Source organism: Prionailurus viverrinus, chromosome B2 (assembly GCF_022837055.1).
Source record: "Prionailurus viverrinus isolate Anna chromosome B2, UM_Priviv_1.0, whole genome shotgun sequence".
NCBI classification, from domain to species: domain Eukaryota; kingdom Metazoa; phylum Chordata; class Mammalia; order Carnivora; family Felidae; genus Prionailurus; species Prionailurus viverrinus.
In genome coordinates, this window is record NC_062565.1 from 37,779,763 (window position 1) to 37,804,031 (window position 24,269).

The 24,269-nt window shown below is 48.9% G+C and overlaps 1 protein-coding gene across 5 annotated transcripts in view; it reads right to left on the reverse strand.

Moving 5' to 3' along the window:
- KIF6 (kinesin family member 6) overlaps positions 1-24,269 on the reverse strand; it is a 386,512-nt gene that overhangs the window by 12,982 nt on the left and 349,261 nt on the right. For 3 of the 5 annotated variants that reach the window (XM_047860796.1, XM_047860795.1, XM_047860799.1), the window contains 3 exons: positions 10,194-10,278; positions 8,368-8,503; positions 5,430-5,527 (listed from right to left, as the gene is read on the reverse strand). In XM_047860796.1, coding sequence (XP_047716752.1) covers positions 5,430-5,527; positions 8,368-8,503; positions 10,194-10,278 — 319 coding nt within the window. Of the gene's footprint in view, positions 1-5,429; positions 5,528-8,367; positions 8,504-8,803; positions 8,886-10,193; positions 10,279-24,269 lie in introns of those variants that run through there. The other 2 variants (XM_047860798.1, XM_047860797.1) reach the window with 2 other exon arrangements.

A 24,269-nucleotide genomic window follows, 5' to 3' on the forward strand; every position in this document is an offset into this window, starting at 1 on the left:
ACCATCAGTCCGAGGCACTCCACAGGCCCTGCAACCTGCTGCCCCACCCATGGGTACAGCCTCTTCCCCAGCTCCGACCTTCAGCCCTCTCCCATCTCAGCCCTCCCTGGGCCTGCCTCCACAGGTTTGAGACTGGGGGTCAAACAGGGAAGGAAATCAGAGCCTGGGAATCCCTCCCACCCCCATACCTACTTCCCTGCATCCCAGACTGCACTGGGCGGTGGGGAGAGACGGGGATCTGTGCTGTCTGGTCAGAGAAACTGTAGAACCAGAGGCAGCCATGAGGTGGCAGAGGCTCTGCATGCTTTTCTTTGGAGAAAGTGGCCAATGATCCGGGCTCCTTCTGAACGGTTCCTGGTGCAGGCCTCCGGAAGGGGAGAGAGGGCTTTCCGTTTCGTAGGTGCTTCGACTACACCAGGTCAAAGTCAGTTTGGAAATTGTAGCCAGTCTTGCCAGATCAGGTCACTGGCACTCAAATGGCTCATTAACTCAATGGATTCCCAATGGATTCCCAGTAGTTCCTTGCTTAAGATTCCAGGGAACATCCAGGTACAAACTGTTGAGGGCTGGTAGCATGTGGAAGAGGGGCAGAGGTGGACAATGGACAGGGCAGAAAGGGGTCAGGATCACACTGTGGAAAGATGGGGGTATCCAGGACCCTCTGCAGAGGCCCAGTCGCCCAGCCTGCTGCCTCGACCATTCAGGAGGGTGGCATAATGTGAAGGCTTGGGGCTCCTGAGGGAGAGGACTCCTCCAGTCCCGAGGCTGCTCGAGGGCCCCCCGGATGCCGCAGCTAAGTGTCTGGACCCTTAGGATCACACTGCAAATTATTTTTGTTTTCTTCCCTGACCAACCGGCCTCTGACACTGCATTCGTTTCTCATGTTGATATTCCTTCTGGAGACAGAACACACCCGCCATCAGAATTAACTACCTCTTTCCTAATAGGGATTAATAAGTGGTAGTAATAACAAGCCTCCTGGGTTGCCAGAGTGCTGTGCATTTAGCGTGATCGGCCTGCAGGCACGGGGCATCCCTGGGGAAGTGATGAGGTCAAGTTTCTTTCGGAACCCGAGGAGCAGAGGACCGCCCACGAGGCCTGCATTGAGTCCATGGACAGCAGCCTCTCCGGGGCTCGGGTGGAAACTGCCTGCTGGACTCTCACGCTCTCGCCCCAGCAGCTGCTCAATGGCACTGGTGCATTTATCTGCATGGAACGATAGTGTCAGAGGGACCTCAGCGCATCTTATAGATGAGATGAGGAGATCCCCGAGGGGGAGCTGCCTTGCTTGCTCAAGGTCCTGCTGATTGGAAGAAGTACAAGGAGGATTTCTCTCAGACATCCTTTGTGAAAGTCTACACCGAAGGGACTCCTTGAAGGTGACCAGCGGTCCCATCTGATGCACACCTCTGAAATTACGGGTTGCAGCTTCAGGGTTAAGGGTGTCTTGGCAGGCACATCCAGGGATCATCTTCAATTGGAACACCTAAGGAAAAGGAATATCCAGGGATGCCAAGGCCCTACTACTGGAAGGGGGGCATGATTCTTATAGTGGTTCCCCAAGAAGATTCTAGGAAGCCCTGCCCAGTGGCTGATTCTTAGACTTCTTCCATGGTGGGCACTCTCTCACAGAAGCTGGGAGGTAAAGGCTGGTGGCAGGGGGACAAATGGACAAGCAATACAGAGAGGCAGCCTTGGCTGATGGAGAGCAAGGGAGAAGGGGAAAACAGCCTAGACAGGAAGGCAAAAAGAAAAAAAGAGGGAGAAGGGGAATGTAGGGTGGGGATACAGGTGGGCAGGGAGAGAAAGTGGAAGAAAGGGATGGAGAAGAATGCAGTGCAGGAGTGAAGCAGAGAGGGGAGAGGAGGTGGGGAGAGAGCAGGGGGGAGGGAGGTGGGAAGAACGGAGCCTGGAGTTCAGGATTACTGGGTAATCTTCATGTTGCCAACCACAGAGTTAAACAACCCCTTTCCCTTTCTGTGCCTGCTAGTTAAACGAGGGGTTGAATTCAGGGTTTCTCGACAGAAATGGTGAAGGCTGACGGCAGGGAGTTCTGGTTTTCCAGTCAGAGGTTGGCTTTGTGAGCAAGTGTACATTTGCCTTTTGAAAATCCTGGCCCCTTGGGCAGATCAGGCCATGGGCACACAAAGCGGGGAGAGCCCAAGGAGGAGGACCTGGCATTTCGCAGAACCTAAAGAAAGCACGGTTGAATGAAATAGCACAGCATATGGGCTGGAAACTGCCGCCTCCTGCGAGTGCCCCTCAAGGGCAGTCATTGATGTGAGGAGAGAGCAGGGTGGCTGGACGCCGACAGGCCTGGGTTCCAATCCTGCCTTACCACTGACTAGCTGGGCGACCCTGAGCAAGTGAACTGAGCTCTCAGAGCCCGGGTGTTCTCATCTGTAAAATGGGGACAATGATCGTATGTATGTGGCACATTTGCTCAGTGCCTGGCCTACAGGGTTCCTGGAAACGACAGGGTATTATTCCTGTGAGAGAAGAAAGCTAATGCTGTCTCCTCAGAGAACTTAAGGACATCAACAACTAATCCTGCACTGCTGGAGGTTTGCAGAGAATGTCTGAGGAACCATGACCCGGGCACAGGGTCTCCTCCCCACCTCACCCCTGCTAGAGCCTGTGAGCTCTTTTCTGTCAGCATTAGAAAGCATGTGGCAGTGATTTCCTTGTCAAAGGTGGAGCCCCCAGACCGCTCCCTTTCCAGTCAATAACAGGGACCTTTCCTCTCACCTATTGGAAACTTTCTGCCTACAGTTTTTGGTATCTGAACTGCAGTGTGGGAGGGAATTTAGGGGTGCCAACCACTCACAGTTGAGGTGTCTTAGCAAATTCTGTTCAGGATATTTGGTTATTTCTGCTGAGGTTTAGAGGTCAAACCAGAGCACTGGCTGCCACCAGAGATGACAGGGCCTGATATTCCAAGGCCTACCTGGGCCATCTCCCCAAAGACCCTCCTGTGAGCAGTCTTCAAAGGGGCCTGGGGTAGAGTTCTGCGAGCAAGATTTTGAGAAAAGCTTCCATGGGTGACTTTACTTTGAAATTCAGAGTTGTGAATTTCATTTGGCAGGCATGGTCTATTTCTACTGTATAGCCCTTGGAGTGTGTGTATTGGGCCTTCTCTCTCTCTCACACACACACACACACACACACACTTCATTGTCTTTGAAACAAAAGAAAACTTAGAGATGGAGCTTCCTACTTGCTAGGCAGGATATTTCTACCAGTAAGGAACTATGCAAGAGATCTAGAAAAGAGGCTGGGGAAATAAGGGGTTCTGAGCCTCATCACTGGGACGTTGTGTGGGATACATGACAGACTCAGGACTGAGCCAGAGCATTAACCAGGGAAAGCCCTGTCCTCTTGGATGGGCCAATGTTTTTCAAACATGCTCTATGGAATCCAGAAGTTTCAGGAGAAGGAGACAGCTATACAGGGGTTGCAAACTCAAGTGCTCCAGAGTTTGGCAGGTACCCAAGTAAATGCAGAGAGGGCCAGTGTAGGACGCTAATGCTAAGCTGTCTGTATTGCTGTAGAGCAAGTCTATCTATGCTGCCTTTTTAAAGGATATTAAATTAATGGGCAGGTTTTTGGAGAAGTTTTAGGTTTACAGAGAATTGAGCAAATTTTGCAGACTTCCCATATAGCCCCCCTCTCCCATCTTGTAGTTTCCTGTATTATTAACGTCTTGTATGAGTGTTGGACATCTGTTACAACTGATGAACCAACATAGATACAATGTTATTAACTCAAGGCCACAGTTTGTTTACCAGGGGGTTCACTCTTTCTGTTGTACAGTTCTACAGATTTTAACAAATGCATAATATCATATTCCCATATGTTTTGCTGCCTTAAAAATCTCCAGTGTTCCCCCATTCATCCTTTCCACCTCTCCCCTCTCACCCTGACAATTACTAGTTCTTTTACTGTCTCCACAGTTTTGCCCTTTCCAGAATGTCACGTTGTAATTGCACATTAGGTAGCCTTTTCAGATTGCTTCTTTCACTTAGTAATACACATTTAAGTTCCCTTTATGTGGTTTCCTGGCTCAATAGCCATGAAGTAATGTAATAATGTGTGTCAACCATACTTGAAAACAACAACAAAAGAATAGTTTTAGGCTTACAGAAAATCTGCAAAGATAGTACAAAGAGTTACCATGTACCTCACACCCACTTGCCCTTATCATATAATCTTACACTGGTATGGTACATTTGTCACAACTAGTGAAACGATGCTGATACTTATCATACTAATGAAATAATGCTGATAATTATCATTAATTAAAGTCCATACTTTATTTGCATTTTCTTAATTTTTACCTAGTGTGTTTTTTTGGACCTAGGATCCCATCCAGGCTAGCATATTACATTTTGCTGTCATGCCTCCTTAGGCTCCCCTTGCCTGTGACAGTTTCTTACATTTTTCTTGTTTTCGATGACCTTGATAGTTTTGAGGAGGACTGGTTGGGTATTCTGCAGCATGTCCCCCAGTCGAGACTTACACAATGTTTTCCTCATGACTGGACTGGGGCGATGGGATTTCGAGAGGACCACAGAGGTAAAATGCCATTCTCATAACATCATATTAAGGGTAATGTCTGGCATAACGCCCCTCCCACCCCAGTCAAATAGAGTGAAAGCTCTATTTCACATTTTCCAACCTAAGAGCTCAGCTCCTATTCAATCCCAGTCACAGGACTGCTCCTCGGTGGCAGAGGCCGACACCCCACGCAAGCTGTCCTGGCCTCTGTCCTGACAGCAGATCTCTCTGGGGGACAGAGGATGGCCGAGGCATGCGTCACTGGCTCTACCCCCTGAGTTGTGTGGTTGCAAAGAGATAATAACGTGGGTGGCATGAGAAGGAGGCTGCCTTCAGAAGGTGGTGTGGGGGGAAGTGGAGTCCCTGCTGGATCATGCCGGCATTCAGGGAAACTGGCTCCTGGTTGTCCTCACGTGCAGGCCATCCTCCTGGGAGGCCACCCACATCTCTCCTGAATCTGTGCGAGGACAGTCTTTTAGCAGAGCTCCTCTGTATCCTGACTGGCCTACCACCAATATCCCCCTCCTTTCCAGTCCCCCCCACTCTCTCCCAAACTCTCCCTTCCACCTACTTCCAACCCCTTCTTCCTACTCAGGGGGCAGGACCAGGGCTCATGCAATGAAAGCGCTTGTCTCTTGTCACCATGGCAGTAGGTCTGCTGGCTGCCAGGTCAGGGGAAAAGGACTGAGGAGGTGTGCTCAACAGGCTTTGGTCACACACTCCTGGAACCACTGGCTTGAGTATCTGCAGCTAATGTAACAGTACGAGTGATTCACCATGGCGAATCAGGCAGCCTCTAGAGACCCCTACGCAGGGGAGAAAGAACAGATTGAGGAGAGGCAGGGAAACTTTTCTTCAGCCTCACTCCTTACCTTTGGTTACAGAGAAGCTGAGACCTTTCACGCTGGGACTCAGGTGTCTGGGGAAAGGGCTTCATGTGATTGAGGGAATTCACTGCTGGAGAATTTACCTGTTGGCCCAAGGAGTTTCACAGTATTAGCTTGAATCTGATGACACGGGAAAATGTCTTTGATGTATTTCTTAAGGTAAAAAAGCTAGTTCTAAAAGTTTCTATATACAACATGTGCGGGGGAAACAATTAATCTAGACATTGTGATCACTATACTGATGGGCATCAAAATATTATCTCTGGGTGGCAGGATTATGGGTAATGTCTGATTTATTCTTTGTCCTTTTCTGTGCTAAGCCTTCCACTTTGAGCCTGTATTATTGACTTGTAGTCAGGAAAAAGTGTTTAACATGCAATCTGACAATTCTCCAGAAGTCATCTCTGGTTTTGCTTCCCCTTGTCCCAAAGAGATGCTCGCAGAGGCAGGAGAAATCCACTGAGCACCTCCTGTAGAGGAACAGCTCCACCATGGTGCCCTGGCAACCTTACATGTCTTCACACGGGGCTGGAGAGCAAGGCCTCAACTGCGGCTTCTCTGAATCTTGGCAGAATGCCCCGTGATTCTCCCAGAACCTGACAGCATAGCAGGCCCACGAGCAGCTGTTACAAGGCTATTTCCCACTTGCCTTCCTATCTCCCTGGGGGGTGGTCATGGGACCGTTTCTCATCACCTCCCATGTTCTGATGAGGTTTAAGGCTTTCTGCCTTGCTCCACTCAGCGTACATCTGCAGGCTATAAAACTGCCTAACGGCAGCGTAGAATTAACTCCTCAGCAACAGGGTGCCCCATCAGCCCTACTGCAGTCATCTGGTCCATTGTGTTTCAGTGACACCCTGTGGGGCAGAGGATACACTGAGCTGACATCTTTGGCTACTCTGGCTTTTGCTGCCTATGTGAACAAAATACGCTGTCTGAATCCATCAGCCTTGCCCGGACACTTCCTGAGTCACACGGGATCACCCTCACCATCCGCTCAGTGGCTAACCTCCCTTGGGCACCAGCAGTGGCTGGTGACCTCGCCACGAAGGGGCCTTAACTGGAGAACAGACAGGACCCAGGGGTGCTGCGAACGTGGATGGGAATCAATGACGTTTTTATTTTTCCTAACTTCTACCTGAAATCTAGCATGTGTTTCAATGATACAATGTAGGCAACAAACCATAGTAGTATATGTAACGTCAGTGACTTCATCACCGGTTAGAAATCACAAGATATTTTCATATCATATTACACTGTGGCAGAAATACTGAAATACTGTGTTCACCACTACTTTGAAATTATGTTAAATATTAATAAATGTACCTTATTAATACATTCGTAAAGTGATATACATGTTTTTATACCATAACTTTGCTTTAAAAATATTTTAACAACTTTATTTCAGTCTTACTGGTTTTCTTTGTCATCTTGTATATTAAGTTTTATCCAAACATTCTTCTCTATTGTCTGGTAATATGGCTACTTGGCTGTGTGTCTTTGACCAAATAACTTCTTAGGCTCTCAGTTTCCTTGTCCTTGAAATGAAGGGGTCAGCTGTTAGATGATCTCCGAGAGATCCACCAGCCGCCTCCGTTACACCAGAGCTGAGGACTTACAGGAGGACAACTGGAACTGGGCGTTTGTATTAACGCTTCTTAACTTGTTATCTTGGCCTTCATAATATTATAGGGAGCTTCCAGGAATCTGTCTAGCAAATATGCAAACATTTATCTACAAACAGGCTTCCAGTGCAAAACTAGACACAACCTAAACACTAAACGATCAAAGATTAAGTGGATTAAAATAAATTCATATGATGGAACAGTGACAGCCATTAGAATGAGGTAGAACAAGAACATGGAAGAGCATCATGCTGTGCCGTGAAGTCCCAGAACAAAAGGTGTTTGTGATACTTGAAGACCAGTATGATTCTATTTTTATAAAAACATACGGAGGGGCGCCTTGGTGGCTCAGTCTGCTAAGCGTCTGACTCTTGATTTCAGCTCAGGTCATGATCTCATGGTTCGTGGGATCCAGCCCTGCGCTGGGCTCTGTGCTGACAGCATGGAGCCTGCTTGGGATTCTCTCTCTCTCTCTCTCTCTCTCTCTCTCTTTCTCTGCTCCTTCCCAGACTCAAGGTAAATAAATTAACTTAAAAAAAAACCATATGGAAATATATGCATAGGAGAAAGAAGTAATATAATCCAACATGATAATATTGGTTATCCTTAAATGGTGGGGTTATGGTGATTTTTATCTCTTTGTGCTTTTCTCTATTTTCCAAAATTTCTATAACTTCCACATAAATTATAGAAATATATGTTTACATATACACATGCATGTATAAATACATACATACATACAATAAAACCTTGGATTGAGAGAAACTTGTTATGCAAGGGTTCCACAAGCCTAGCAAACATTTCTAATAAATTTTAACTTGACAAGCGATGTCTTGTAATACATGTAGTACGTAAGCCAAATGTCACATGATCACAACTGAGCCAGTGGTTCTTGAAATTTGCTTTGATATACGAGTGCTTTTGGATTACAAGCATGTTTCCAGAATGAATTTTGCTTGCAAACCAAGGCTTTCCTGCATATGGCTGTAATAAAAAACAGCCAAAGCTGTCAATATGGTGTGGGGGAACATTACACAAAGTGACAGTGGCAGGTCCACCGGTTTGGGCTCACTTTCCATGGCCCACCTTTCTATGTGGCAGGCACCAGGGCACAGGGACAGTGGGCCCCTGACCATGTGCACTCCTCCTTACTAAGATGAGCACCTGTCTCCTGAGCCAAGGCTGAGAGCACGTGGGCCTGCCTCCGACAGCCCCTCCCCAGCGGCCCTAACATTCCCCAGGCCACAGGAGTGGGGCAGGCTCTGGGGCGGTGGGGGGGTGGGGAGCCCTGCTAATACCTGCAGGCTGGTGGCTTCCTCAGCCCACCAGGCTTCAAACTCCTTCTGCAACTTCACCTTGGCTTTGTCCATGAGCAGCTGCAAGTGCTCGATCTCCACCTTCAGGGCCTTCAGGCGTGTGAACATCATTTTATACCTACAGTGGAATCAGGGAAGAGCCTTGACAGTCACTGGCGGGAGGAAGGGCCGCCCACGGAGTGTTGCTGCAGGGCCTGAGCCTGAGGATCTGGCGGTGCCAGGATCTCTGGTGCCAGGAGCCGGGACCCAGAGGAGCCCACGGAGGCCGGGGCCCAGGGCCAGGGCTTGAGTCCGTCAGAGAGAAGCACAGCCAGGTGTTTTTGTCCAGCGGGCCCACGGGCTCTGTGTATGAGATGAATACCCCCTCCTTCCAGAAGGATATCTACCATCACTGAGCACTTACTAAGGGGCAGGCATTCTTCTAGGCACTCGACATATAAACTCATTCAGACCTCGTCTTGGTCCCATGAAGAAGATGCTCCACTTTACAGATTTGGAACCTGAGGCAAGGAGAGGTTACATAACTTGCTCTGTGGCAGGGGGCTAATAAACAGAGGGGCCAGGATTTGAATCCAGGCCATCTGGCTCTGGAAACCACAGTCTCAACCACCACACTCTTGCGCTGGTTCACCTTCAGGTTGAAGTGCGAAAGTTACAATACATTCGTCACTGCATATATAAGTTTGGGGCATGCGACAACGAATCAGAAGTTGTCCAACAGGAAATAGCCCAACTGCCAACACATCTTGGCTCCCGAGATGACCCTGAGGCAGGAAATGTGGACCAAGGGGGCAACACAGAGTGGAGTAAAGCCACCAGGAGAATGGGTTGGGAAGAAACTGGGAAAAATAAACAGAGTGAGGGAGAAAGAGGATAACCCAGGGGCAAATCCACACTGGCAGGTGTGGGAGGGCAGCACAAGGCTTTCGGGAGGGAGGATGCTGGCAGGACACACAGTGCAGTCATGAGGAGTAGTCTGGGGGCTCAGAGTGGGGCTTTGTCCTCCCCAAGTCTCGGGTGGCAGGGATGTGTCGGGGGTGGGGAGGCCAGAGTGACCGGGTTTGCTCAGGGTACGTGCCCAGCTAGCCCAGGGGTGGCATGTCATAATGACACCATAGGCTCCTCGAGAGCTGGGAAGGTGACTTGTCTGCTCTCCCCAGGGCCTCCCCATGGCAGGGAGGAGAGAGCAAACATTTGTCGAAAGTGTAAATGAATGCATGCATGAACTACAACGTTGCACTGGAGTGTTGCATGACATTCTGTGGCCATGCTAAGTATCAGTGACGGCCACGCATCTGTTTATGCTGGAGGTTCCTTCCTCTGTTAGTGAGATCATTTTGGTACCCTAAATGGCTGCAAGAGGGTGTGATGTTCTCAGGACGCCCCGCAGATAAGGAGCCTCAGGAGGAAAGAGGAGTAGATCGGCCTGTGGAAGACCTCCGTGGTCATACTTCCTGACTCCCCTAGATGGCAGCAGCAGATAAGACTAGTGAGCTGCATGCAGTCTGGGACCTCAGGCTGGTCAAGGTGCCAAGTCAACCTCTCTACTGGCTCCAGGGCCCAGCTAGGCTTTCTGCTCCCGATTCCAACCTCATCCTGCCTGTGGTTTCTGCATCCCACATCTGTCTGCTCAAAGGCAGCACCCCCTCCAGGTATTTGAGGACTCAACTACTGGACCCACTTCCCAGAGCAGCTCCAGACCTGGGCTGGGGAGTGGCTACTCTGCCTGGCCCCGGGCGGCACATGGGTCATCCCCGAGAGCTCTAGAAGGCTGGGGTCAGGGTGTGTGGGGGTGAAAAAGTGGGTACCTTATCTTTTCTTCCTCCAGTTGTGATCGAAGCTTTTCTTCCAGCAAGTCTGGCATAGAAGGCATGGCTACGTTTTCTGAGATACCTGTGGAAGAGAGATGCCAATGGGTTACTCCAACAAGGAAGAAATGTAAAAGGAGGAGTGTGATATTTAGGGCAGAGGACAAAGTAAAGTGCATCTCAAGGTGAAAGTACCTCTGTGAGTACTTTCTGGGGCCTTTGGATGGGAGTCTGCTGCAGCCCCCTCCTTTCAATGGCTATATCTACTTGGCGAAAGCCTCGGAGGAGAGGTTTCCATGACTATTTCGGCTGTCCCTCCCACAGTCCAACATCTGTCACTGGAAGACAATTGGGCCTTACATTGCTACTAATCCTTTTACTGTTGAGTTCACTTGTTTCCTCTTGAATCCCCAGGGAAGATGCAAAATAGCATTTTCCCATCCTCTGCTAGAGAGCCCCTCAGAAACCAAGAAGACATCACTAAACTGTCTCACATCTGTCACATCTGTCTTCACACCAATTGAGGTGCTGAGGATCTATCTCATAGCCTCAAATCATGTCCCCTGTGTTGGATTTCCCTCCAAAGCCGAGGTTCCCAAGCCTGATTCGCCCAAGCAGTGCTGACATGCAGCCAGAGCTGAGAACAGGCTCGGATGCCCTGCCCATGAGCCGGGGCAACAGGACCCGACCAAGGTCTTGGTGACGGTTGTGTTCCTATGCATGCCGACCACTGCTACAGAGTTGCCCGCTCTGGCTAGTGTGCTCCTCTGGAGCCCGGCCTCTTCTGGCCTGGTGGGTGGGGTCTGTTCACCCTCCCAGGGGTCTCTGCGGCTGCTCTGTACTTCCTAGCGTCATGGAAGGTGTCTTGGAAGTCGGACCGCTCTGCTTCTTACTCCACGTAGGGGAGAATCTATTTTGGGCTGGGTGCTTTCTGGACATGATCAGCCTGAATCCTTCTAATTTTTTTTAAATGTTTATTTTTGAGAGACAGAGACAGAGTGCGAGCGGGAGAGAGGCAGAGAGAGAAAGACTCACACACAGAGTCTGAAGCAGGCTCCAGGCTCTGAGCTGTCAGCACAGAGCCCGACGCGGGGCTCGAAACCATGAACCGTGAGATCATGACCCCGAGCCAAAGTCAGACGCTCAATCAACTGAGCCATCCAGGCGCTCCAGACTGAATCCTAGTACTCATTTGAAGCATTATTGCTTCCATTTTGCAGAGAGAAGGGCACAGAGGTTCAAAGAGGTTGACTTGGCCAGGCTAACTTCAGGAACCTGGATCCAAATCCGGTTTTGTTTGTTTGGAAGGGCCGTGGATTCAGAAATTCCTCCTGTTAACATTTCTGACAGATGGTCATCTGCTTTCTGCCCAAATACTTCCGGTGGTGGGGAGCTCACAGCTTTGCACGGTAACCCATTTCATTGTGCGCAGCTCTGTTTCCTCTTACTTTGAGCTGAGACCTGCCCCTCTAACTTCTTTTTCCCCCTACTTTGGATCTTTGGAGCAGCATAGCATGTCTCCCTTCTTAATTTTATGGTTCTTTAGAGATTTTAACAACAGCAACAACAACAACATTATGTAAAAACCATGAGCTTTGTTCATAGGCGGACTCTGCCCAGTTCCCTCACCTAAGGACTCAGTGACACGGTTGCTTTCTAACTATTCTTAAGGATCACAGTCTAAATCTGGACATAATCCTCTAGATAGGTCTGAAAGGGACATGGTACAGAATGGCCCTCCAAGCTGTTAAAAATGTACATTCTATATTTCTATAGCAGGTAAATTACTAACAGTGACCATTTATCGAATGCCTGCTTTATGCTAAGTGCTGCCAAGTTCTCTCCGGCACTGGGCTGGTGCCCTGCTCACCTTATTATGAATTCTCAACATAACCAGGAGGGTCTTACTGTCTCATTTCAGTTAGATTCTGAGGCTCAGAGAGGGCTGTGAGTAACCCAAAGTCACACAGCTACTAAGAAGCAGAGATGGGATCTGAACTCAAATTTTTCTGGTTCTCAAGAGCTGAATGCTTACATCAGGCAGCCTCCCCAGCACCGTTTTTGTTCTTCAGCAGCTCTGTCATTGTCATGGCCATGTCAGTTTGTCACCGGCCTCTGTTAAGCTTGTGGTTAAAGACTCATATTTTTTGTGAGTAGTTGTCAAAACACCTCCTATTTCAGTGTGACTGTCCTTTTGATCCTAAACGCAACACTTCCCATCTATTGGGGGTTTAACCTTCTGAGAGGTCCTCATTCCGCTGTGCCTTTATTCTTTCCCTTTTGGCTGCCTTTTATGTCACTATCTAACTCCTTGATAAATATGCTAAGCAGATCAGGAGTCTGTCCTTTATCTTCCAGGCACCTGATACTCCCTCTCCCTTGTGTCAGGTGACAACGGTCTCTTGTAAACCCACCGGACAAGTGTCTTACTCCATCACCTAAACACAGGAGACGCAGATACCATTAGGCTCGCCAACTGAAGACGACCTATCACCCCTGCTGGTGCAGTGCCCTCTAGCCCTGAGGAGCTGGCTGCCCATTCGCGCGTTGGCCACGCTCCCCCAGGCAGAGGCCCGGAAGCCCCTGGAGGGCGGGGATTGGTCCCTCTGTTCTTTGTATCTCCCCTGTGTTTTGTTTAGGCTCCGCCTGTAGCACACACTCAATGCCATACGTGTGTACCGGCCCTTGCCCTCTGAAAAACGTCAGATGTGATCAACTGAAGATAGTATCTTCCCATCACACTGTTAACGGTAGGACTTGAAATGGACAGAATGTTTTGTCGTCTTGTAACAGCTTCAGAAATGAGCAAATATATCTTCCAGCCTGTCGAAAAAGAAGAGCTGTGAATCTTCTTCCTCCTTTCAACACTTTTTGGCTCCACACCAAGGAAACCCCTGAGAAAATCCGTGAAGACCCTCCTCTATAGTGGCGGCCTGGGCAGCCTTCAGCCGCACTCCGTGAGAGGTCTCTGGAGGCGGGTGAAGGCAGGGCTACTGGATCCACCCAGGGGCGTCTCACCCAGCCTGGTGGAGGCCAAGAGGACTTGGTCTCCCATATAAAGGCTATGGCTGCCCTGGCATGAATGCAGGGCCCATCTGCAGGAGAGGGCTCTCGCCTCGCCCCGTTGCTGGCTGTTTTTTCCCTGGGCATCTTTCAGACTCCCGTGGCAGATCAGTGGCAGGTGCCCTGGAGGTGTGTGGGTGTCCGGGAGCCTGGGGCAAGGAGACCCATTACTCTGAAAGCAGCTGACAGACACAAAGATGGGAGACGATGTCAGCTACCATTTGCAGGGCAAGCACTTGGTTCTATTCTCTGTGCTGCTTCATTTATTTCTGTCATTCTAGCTAGCAGATATTATCACCTGTGTTTTTCAGACAAGGAGACCAAGGCTTATGTGACCAGATAGCTTGCACAATGCCATAAAGCTACCAGATAGAAAAGACAGCTTCGAATCCATGGCCGGTCATTCATTCGCTGATGGAACAAATGAGCTTTCCCCATTCAAGGGGCAGTCTTCTGGGGAAGGTGGACATTAAACCAACCCAAAATTGAGTTGATATAATGCCAGGGGCTGAAGGGCACCTTGAGGAGAGAAAGCTGGATAAAGAGGTGGAGGGCTGCTATGTTAGGTAGAGTGGCCGGGAAGCTGTCTCTGAGGAGGCAGCAGAGACCTGAATGAAGGGAGGGAACGAGCATGCAGAAATCAGGACAGAGTACAGCGGTGAGTGCCAAGGGCCTGAGGTACATCTGCAGGGTACTTCTGAGGAAGAGCGAGAAGGCCAGTGTGTCTGGCCAAGTTGGTAAGGCAGAGTGGTGGGAACTGAGGCCAGATGGTGTAGGACCTTGTGGGCCACGCTAAGGACCTTAGCTTTGAGAGAGACAGAGCCTGGAGCCTTTTGAGGAGAGAAATAGCCTGATCTATTCCTTTGATAGCTAAGTTCAGCAGTGTTTTGCTGATCGAGACAAAGCTGTTCCCAACTAAAGAATGGTTCATGTAAGTTGGCGCCAGGATGCTGTAAGCCTATTGAAAGGATGTGGGAAAGAAAGCTGGGGCAAGGGACCCCAGGGCAGCCAGAACGAGGGCACAACATATCCCCAAGACACAAACTGTTCACGTTGTCATGGCAACCAGTGGGCTCTTGCCAAAGGTGATGCCTGCTTAGTGAAATGCATTGTAACCCCACCAGGAGACAGCCCCTGGCTGCTTCTGATGCTTCCTGAGGTTGGGCTTATCAGTCTTCCCCGAAGAGAAAGGGGTGCTGGGAACTGAAAGCAAAGGGAACAAAAGCGGCTGAACAAGAACAGAGGAAGAGGGAGTAACTGAAGGCCATTCGGGCTTTGTAGGTCTCTGTGCCCACTGGGACTGTGGCCAGGGACAGAGCCTCTAGTCACCTGACAGGAGGCCCAGGGGGCCCTCCTTTCAAGCACAGGATTCTGGCTGCGACAGGAGCACAGGGGGTCACAGCCTGGAGTGGCCTCTGAGGTGACACTGTGAATTGGCTTGAGCAGCCGGTTCCAAAGCAATACAAAGGCAAGAAAGAAGGGTTTTATTCCAGCAGCCGTAGATCTGAATGTCACACGAGCAGGAAGCCCTGAGTGGTCAGATAGTATCTGAAACTTCAAACGGGGTACCCACAGTCCCAGGCTGACCCTACCTCTGAAGTGGCAGTGTGTTTAGGGGTTAGCAGTCCCAGGGCAAGAGGGGCCCTTTCTGGGAAAGCTGGCCTCCTGTGGGCCCCTCCTGCCTGGCAGGATTTGGGGGCACTGAAAAGATCATTGTAACTCCTCTTCCTGCTTCCCTATACCCTCCTCTCAAACACACACACACACGCACACACCCCCCCCAAAACTCCTATTTGTTATTCAGTGTCTGAAATGCTCAGAGTCTCATTTCTTTGGTTCAGTGACTCTCTACTGGGTGTGCACACAAGGAGCCAGCCGGTCAAAGCACAGAGGCAACCGGGCCCTGCTCTAGACTGACTTAGAATTTTCCAGTAGGTTCCTTGGTAACTCTGATCTGCTCAGCCCTTGTTAAGAAACACTGCTCAAGATTTTGAGCCCAGGTTCAATACAAGTACTCCATGCAGGAGTTACAAGGAATGAAGACTCTGCAGACGTTTGGATAGGATGGTATATGGGGCTAGCGTGTCCCTTTGCCCCCGTCCACCTTCCAGACTTTTGGGAGCCATAGTGGGGAAAGGGACCCAGGGGTTTGCAGCAAGGAAAACACACTCTTTGTAGGGCTGGGGCTGCCTGAACTTGGCCCTTGTAGGAGGTAGGCAAAATCTGAGTAAAGATATCCACCACCAGGCTGCTCCATGGATCAGGGATTTCCTGTGCCTTATCTTATATAATCTTCACAAGCCCCCACTACAGATGGGGGAAACTGAGCGCTGCCAGGGGAACGAATCTGCCCAGGATCACACTGTTAGTAAGCAGAACTGGGGTCAGGACTCAGCTCTGTCTCACTTCAAAGCTGGCGCTTTTTTCCTCTGGAAGTGAGTCTGATAATGAAGGAAGCCATGGGGTAGATCACTGAAGTCGGTATTGACTTGTCCTTGGTATTTGAAGGCACTGCCCTTTTCCATGAATGCCTTTCAGATCTGGGGCCGGGGCCGAGAGAAAGCCTCAGCTGCTCCTCGAGTGCTGGCCTGTGAAGACTGCCCTTTACTAACCGAAACCATGGCCTGCAGCCTGTTCCCACTTGGTATTTTCAGCTTGCCTGCTGGCTTGTGAGGAGTTGTCATTACCCACCAGAGTCTGCGCCTTTCCCAAGTTTAGCCGCCGGAATACCCAGAGCCAGCCTGCTTGTCTCCTTGGTTTTGTCCTAGGAGTCCTAAGGAAGGAAATACTGAACTCTCCAACCAGGCACCAGTGCCAAAAGGCCCCTGTGGGCCTCTGAAGGCTTCTATAGAGCAAAGGCTACGGGGCCCAACATGGCAGCTGCTGGTCCAGTGCCCTACGTGGGAGGAAGCCATGAGTTATACGGCTCTACCATGGCAGACAATACCTCAGGGCCAGGGAGACATTCCAGCCTGACCTCCTCAGCTATCCAATAATGATTCACTTGTTGAACACCGACTCTGGGCCTTTGGGGGCTAAACTATCTCATAGAATCACTCAGCCTCACCTGTTTGAGAGGTCAAAGGGTCTATTCTTATGGAGACTGATGGTGTCAGGGGCTCAATTACCACAATGGTCAGCAGCTCAGAGGCAGAGATCCTGGCTTTCCAATCAGACCATTTCCTGTTTAATGGCTCAAATTTATTGTCGGTCGGAGCAATCACACACTGACAGGTGCTCAGTGCCACCATCCATCTTGGTGTTGGTTTTTTAACACCTTCCCTGCCCGTGGCGGGTCAGACTTAAGGGTGTGATGAATGCCCTGCAGACACATGGCTGTGACTGATAACCTCTGGGGTGCACTCACACCCAACAGCCACAGGCCCACAGGCACTGCAGCAGTCTTCCCCCCAGGGAGCCGCCATGCTTCAGTACAATCAGTACTCGTTGGTATGCTTTTTTTGGATGGCTCAGTAGGGTGAGCGTCTGACTCTTGCTTTTGGCTCAGGTCGTGATCTCACGGGCTCGTGAGTTTAAGTGCTGCATTGGGCTCTGCGCTCAGGATGTGGAGCCTGCTTGGGATTCTATCTCCCTCCCTCTCTCTCTCTGCCCCTCCCCCACTCACGTGCTCGCATGCTCTCTTTCTCTCTCTCAAAATAAATAGGCGATAAAAAAAAAAAAAGAGAGAACTGCTTGGTATGCCTTTTTAGAGCAAAACGCAATCCCAGGCACCCCCGTAGGAGGCTGTCTGCCGTCTCCTCCCACCAGAGTAACCTCCCCTGTTCTACTTTGGGATTCTCTGCCCAAGATCATGCCCCTGGATGGTGGCCTCTCCTTTGTCATTTGCTGCCTCTCCCCCCGTGTTCCTTGCGGAGGATGTGGACCGCACAGAGGGTCAGCGTGCTCCAGGGTCCATGTGGACTCACAAGCATACCCCAGGAGCATACTGCAGACACAGCAAAAGACATTTCTAGTGCCATTCCTCGCTTCAGCTCGGCACAGCTTCCCTTCCATGGTCGCTTCTGTTCAAATAGGAACTCTCCTCTCTCTCTGCGGTCCTTTCTGCTGGAGCCCCAGATCCATCTTTGGTTTGCCGTCAGCGTTCTCTGGTTGCAGCCACTCAGAGCCTGGCTCAGCGGCCCTTCTTCCGAGGGTCCAGATGCTGCTCCTGCCGGCTCTCCAGCCCACTGAGGCTCCCTCACTCCTCAGCCAACTCACATTTCTGAACACAGGACTTCTATCAAAGTCCCTTGGTGAGTCTGCTGTCTGCCACTCCGGCCTCACTGACTGGCGGTGACCAGAGGCTTCATTCTGAGTGGCTTTTCAGAGGGAAATTAGCAAGAACCTTAGCAAACCTAAAATCCAGTTCCATGTTTGTCACACTGGAACCAGCCAGTCTGGAGTGTTCTCAGGACACTTACGACCTCTCAGGAGGGCAGTTTTTCTCATGCTGGTAAAAGGGAGCACGGGCCTTCCTCCTATAAAAACCCCTAATGATGGTTAAAGGCATTTGGTCAATCCTCTTGATTGGCTTATGAGAGACATTTCAGAACTTTTAGGAATTGAATTGAGGATCCTTAATAAAACCGTCTCCCGCCACTTTTGGAAAACTTATCTGCTACTAGCCAATTTGTAAATCAATCTGTTTGTTTCAAAAAAAATTTATTACATACTAGAGTCAAAAGTGAGTTCTGAGACAGACCATGCAGTAGAGCTGGCATATTTTCAAATATGATGGTAAGCACTTGCTAGACAACCAAAATACTCCACATCCAGAAAAGGGCCAAGGCACCTGGGTGGCTCAGTCGATTAAGCATCTGACTTTGGCTCAGGTCGTGATCTCACGGTTCGTGGGTTCAAGCTCCACGTCAGACTCTCTGTTGTCAGCATGGAGCCTGCTTCAGATCCTCTGTCCCCCTCTCTCTCCCCTCCCCCACTCACATGTGCTCTCTCTCTCTCAAAAATAAATACGCATTAAAAAAGAAAGAAAGAAAGAAAGAAGGAAAGAAGAAAGAAAGAAAGAAAGGGGCCAAAAGAAATGTTTGAAGAGAATTTCTTTAAAGAAAGCTCGCGGTTTGTGTTAAGCCTGCCTTATTATCTTCACTGGGGGTGATGTGTGTGGAAGACCTTCCCCCTCCCTCAAAGGTCATGAGGAGGTTTGAAGACCACTCAGAAAGCTTGGTAAGAATCCTTAGGAATCTGTGCATGTGTGTGTGTGGGGGGGGGGGGTGGTGGTGTCGTGTGTGGGTGTTGTGTGTGCACACATGTGTGTATGTGCACGCAGCAGACAGAAATCTGATTCCCACCAGAGAACTCTCCAGCAGGGCCCAGGCTGGTGTGCCAGGAGCAAGGCCAGAGAGTTGCTGCTGTGCTCCTGTGGAAACAATGTGGGGTATAAGCTTGGAACAGAGTCCAGTTAAGGCCACCTTAGATCAGTGCTGTGCTGGTAAATGTTTAACAAGTTTGCTGGGAGAAAAAAAAAAAGTCCTACAGTGTCGCAGCACTTGTGAATTTTTGTGGTGCAACTACTCCCATCATGGCAGATTTCAGGCTACCAGCGTGATGTTCCTGCATGTGGATTTGGGAAGAGATGCACACGGTGAGCTCTCGTGAGCCACTTCGAGCTGGCTCCAGCACGTCACTTACACCCTTCAGCACACACTTAAAACTCACATCCTTTTTAGTGGGGCCACCCAGAGGGGTGATGGCATAAGTAGAAAGAAACCTGGTGGTGGACTACAGGATGCATAGGGGCTGAGCCCTGCACCTATGTCTTTTGCTCCCCTAAATCCCCCCTCCACCATCTACTCTTCTGCCACTCCCCGCCTCCGCCGTTGCTGCAGGTGCCATGAACTGGATGCATTGCTTGACTGAAGGTCATAGCTCCTATCAGAAGGACTGAGCCTTTCTGCACAGCCCTTTCTGTCTTCAGGTTCTAGGAAGTGCTCACTCTTCTTGCTCCCTCAGGTCTAGGGGCAGCAATGCTTCCTGCCCTGCTGTTGTTACAACCTCTGCGTTTCTCTGCACTCTGCTAACACCTTTGCCAATAGGCTTTTCTTCAACGGTCTTTCTAATACCTGACTTGATTATTAATTTGAATAACCTGCTTCGTGTTTGGATCCTGACCCATAAAGGCTCAAAGTGGGTAAGTAACTGTCCAAATAAGGTAGCTTGCATCAGGTCAAAGGACCTCCAGGGACCCATAAAAGTACCCCAAGTGAGGAAGAGCCAGCTTGGAACATCTGTCAGGCCCAGAGAGCACAAAGCCATGTTACAAAGTACCAGTCAAGTGAGATCTTTACCAACTGCCTTTCCTCCTTCTCTCTAACTCCCTCTTAGAGTCTTGGGAAATCGAGCTTAGCAGGCTGAGGGAGGAAGTGACTTAGAAAGAGAAGGGGCTGAATGCATTCCCTTTCCCCCTGGCTGTTGGTCTTAGCTGGGGAAAAGGAGAGAAGTGAAATTTGAGTGAAATTTGAACTGTTGAGGTGGTAGTTACAGTATAAAATGACTAATGCTTTTTGGTTCTTGTTTGTTTTGTTTGTAATTAACAATGAATGAGCAACTGAGTTACTGGGCTGTCCAACTTCCATCCAGCACGGAGGCAGAACTGTCCCTACCAAGGGGACTGAAAGAGATGGTGGAAGAACAACAAGAGGTGGTCTTATGAGTGCCTCCCCTGCATTGCTCAGCGTGTCAGGCACACTGACTGGTCTTTAGCTATTAAGCCCCTCCTAGAGGATACAAGCGCCTGGAGAAGGAAATGAGAAGTGGTAAATTCTCTGTTCTCATCTTTAAGCAAAACGATCCCGACACAAACAGTAGTGAGGAAATTAAGGTTAATCAGAATCGCATCCGGATTTGTGTTTTACTACCACTTCTATCACAGGGATTCCACTGAACAATAAATTTTGTTTGATCTTTGATTCCTTGGAATCTAAGCCTTCATCGAGTTCTGGAAGTTATTATAAACCATTTCAAAAAAGTTCAGAGAGTGATACAAATAACACCCACGTATCGCATCTGTATTTGGAAAAATCTAGATAGTGTGCCACAGTTGTTCCGGTGTGTGTGTGTGTGTGTTTGAATGAGAACATTGAGATGTCAGGGGAGTGGTGAGTGCCTCCTTAGGGCCCTCTCCAATCCACTACCACCCCCCCACCCCAAAGATAACACTGTCCTCTTGCTGCTGCACACCTTCCCTTCCTGCTGCACACTCTCACCCTGCATTTCTAACGTCCCTTAAAATTACTTCATTACTTAGCTATTTCTTGACCTAAGAGGAGGTTGCAAAGATGTTCTGTTTGTAAGTATTTGTTGGACTATGTATCTGTACATATGTTTTATGAATTTTTCTGTTCTTACGCCATCTTTTTAAAGTTTATTTGGCTATTTAGAGAGAGAGAGAGACAGAGAAACAGAGAGGGAGTGAGAGAGGGAGGTGAAGAGACAGAGGGAGAGAGAGAGAAATCCCAAGCAGGCTCTGAGCTGTCAGAGCAGAGCCTGACTCAGGGCTCCAACTCATGAACCGTGAGATCATAACTTGAGCTAAGATCAAGAGTTGGATGCTTAACCGACTGAGCTACCCAGGTGCTTCTCTACTTATGTTATCTTTCATCATAACACAAGGCTCCCATTCCTCTCCCCTGATACACAATGATGACCATTTTGGAATTTACATGAATGGTATCATTCCACATATATCCTTCTGCAATTGTCTTTCTTGCAATCATTGTGTTTTTGGGATTTATTCACATTGCTACAAGGAGTTCTAGTTTATTCATTTTTAATTCTCTATGGTGTTCCATTATATGAATATGAATTATATGAATATGTCATATGGATATATCATACAATATTAATATATCACACCTATAGCTCATTTCTCTACCTGCCTACTAGGGAACCTTTGGGTTATCTTCTGTTTTTGTTTTTGTTTATTTGTTTGGCTGTTTGCTATGATAAGAACAATGCTGGTTTCCTGTTGGTAGGTCTTTCTCAAAATCATCATCAACTTCTTTGGGGAAATGAGCTTTTGGGGCAATGAGTCTTATCTAGCTCCATTATGTAACAGAATTGTTCCTGGGGAACACTAAGACCTTCCCTGGGCTGGACTCACCAAGCACAAGTGGTGATTTTTATCACTTGCAAGGGGCCAGCCACAATACATTTTAGCCTAGCAGATGACATCAAAAGGCTAGAATTTTGTCTTCTATTTATTTGACTGTTCATATGTTCATATATTTTATATGTTTATTATGTTATATATATATATGTATATTATGTATATATGTATATATGTATATATGTATATATGTATATATATGTATACATATATGTGTATATTATGTTTATTATGTTTTATATATATACATATATATATATGTTGTATATGTGTGTTATATATTCTATGTTTGTATATTATTGTCTATGTTGGTTTGTGTCCCCCCCAAATTCATATGTTGAAATCAAATCCCCAGTGTGATGGTATTTGGAGGTGAGGCCTTTGGAAGGTAATTAGGTCACAGGGTGGAATCCTCATGAAGGGGATTAGTGCCCTTATAAGAAGAGGTCAGAGAGCTAGCTTACTCCTTTTCTCCTGTGTGAGGACACAATGAGAAGCTGGAAGTCTGTGATCCAGAGGAAGATCCAGAACCATCTGGTCCTCACCAGAGCCATCATGCTGTCACCCTAATCTCCAGTGTCCAGCCTCTGGAACTGTGAAAAAATTAATTTCTGTTGTTTATCACTCAGCCAGTCTATGGTACTTTTGTTATAGCAGCCACAGCTGACTAAGACATTGGTCAAATGCCTAATGCATTCAAAGTAGCATACATGGTTCCTGCACATTTGCATGATGAATAAAATGGCCCTGGCAACTGGATCATCCTTCATCACTGCTCAGTGGGAGAGACAGAGACTGTATCTTTGCAAGGTTGAGTGATTAATGCTGCCTGTGAGCACAAGCGGGTAGAGAGATGTGGTGAATGCGGAAACGTGGTGACCTCCACCAGTTAGGCCAACTGGTGCTGTTGGCCCGGAGCTGTGTAGGTTCTGTGGCAGGGGGCTGTGTCCGCTGCCTAGGCGTCTGGTTGTGTGGTTCCTGGCACTCAGACTCAGGGGCCATGATGATCTGCTGAGCATCTATGCTGTCCTTGGCTCCATCACTTACATGCCTCACTTAGGTACTCACACCCTGGGGAGTAGATGTTCTTCTCTCATGGACAAGGAAATGGAAATTCAGGAAGGTAAATGGACCAAGGTCACGTGACTAGCAAATGGTAGAGGCATGATTCAAGCAGGGCCCTCCTGATTCCAAGGTGAGTGTTCTTTTTACTAAACCACAACTGCAGTTCAAGGCTGATGCCCAGAGCCTCCTTCTGTTCTCCAGAATCGCTAGCAAGGCAGTCTGGAACTACCCAGAGGGAGTAGAGCCTTGGCAATTGGGAACTTGGCAGGGAAATGGTGTGGGGACTCCTCACTCCCAGCCTCCATCTTGAGTTTGGGAATCTGGCCACGTTTGGCTTCATGTCATAGAAGCTGGCCCTATATTCACAAGCAACTGTGGATGGAATCGACTCAGGTGGTGAGACTTTACCACTGGTCTTACAGAGCCACCTGAGTTCTTCTGGAACCAACTGAGATGCCATCTCAGCTTTGGGGGCAGCTGCTTCCTTTACATTCTGCCTTCCTCCAGGGGTCACATTTTGATCATTCCTTTCTGAGAAGATGAAATCACCTCCAATCCAAGCCCTCATGCATCCCCTCACCAACGCTAATGTTTCCGGCACGTCTTAAGGAAGTCTGTATTCACAAAGAGGTAAAATCGTGGCACCTGAGGGCTGAGGTGTGTTAGATTCATTTGTTCATTCAACAGGCAACCAGTGAATGCCGGCTCCGCTTCAGGATGTGCTGGGCACAGGATGTCACTTGTTTCCAACTGCCTCATTTTATAGATGTTGGAACTCAGGCACAGAGCAAACGTCTATGGAGGACTCACTATGCACCAACCACCATGCTCGGTGCTGGAGAAATCAAGATCCTCTGTCCAGGAGGGGAAGTGGATGAAAGATTGAATAATGATCACACAGTGTGATAAGTCCTCTCCTAGAGGTATAAGCAGAGTCCTGTGGGAGTCCAGAGGAAACGGAGGTAGCTCTGGGGAGGGAAGCTGGGAATCTGCCTCTGCAAATGTCTTAAACAGGGTCATAAGGTCTGAAAGAAGATGTGTTACAAAACTGCAGATCATTTTCTTCAAACAAAGGCTTAATGACAAAAAGAGAAACAGAAGTTGCCTCGGTTGAATCAGGGTGGGCAAAAATCCTGGGGCCTTGCCGCTGGCACTCCCTAAGAACACCCAGGCCCCAGAGCACCCACTGTGAAAGCTGCTGAGATAGATAATGCAGGAAGGTCCCCTCCAGTTCTGTCTCAGTCAGTGGCTCCTCTCCACAGCCTGCACTTCCTGGTTGCACATACCGTCTGGGTCAGACTAGGTGCTCAGTGAAGTCTGATCAATAAAGAGATGATGCTCCGGCCTTTTGCTTTCTCTCAGGCTTGTCATCCCCAGCAGCAGAATTCCACAAAGCATTTCAAGATTCAGTCTTCAAAAAACAGTTTTACACCAAAGGGGAGAAAGTGACAATGGCAGAGGCCTCTGTTTGGAAAGCAGCAGGCCACTGCAGGAATTCTGCTTGGGAGAAGAGAACTCGGCAGCGGACTCTAAGCTAGAACAAGGAAGTAGACTAGGCAGCCTGTGGCCTCAGTGCCTCTCCCAACCCTCCTCAAGGCCCCTGCTGGGCACTGAGAGCTGTCCCCGCCCCACTCTCAGGGTCAGGTAGTGCATACCACCCAGTGGCAATCAAGGGCCCATGTGACACTGCAGCCACAATAGACTGTTCTCAGGGGCTTTTGTTCAAAGGATCTCTGCTGCTAGGGTGGGGAGAGGGATGGGGCCAGGGAGAGAAGGGGAGGACTACTATTCAAGAGGCTAGTATCTGGTGGGGGGGGGGGAATCTC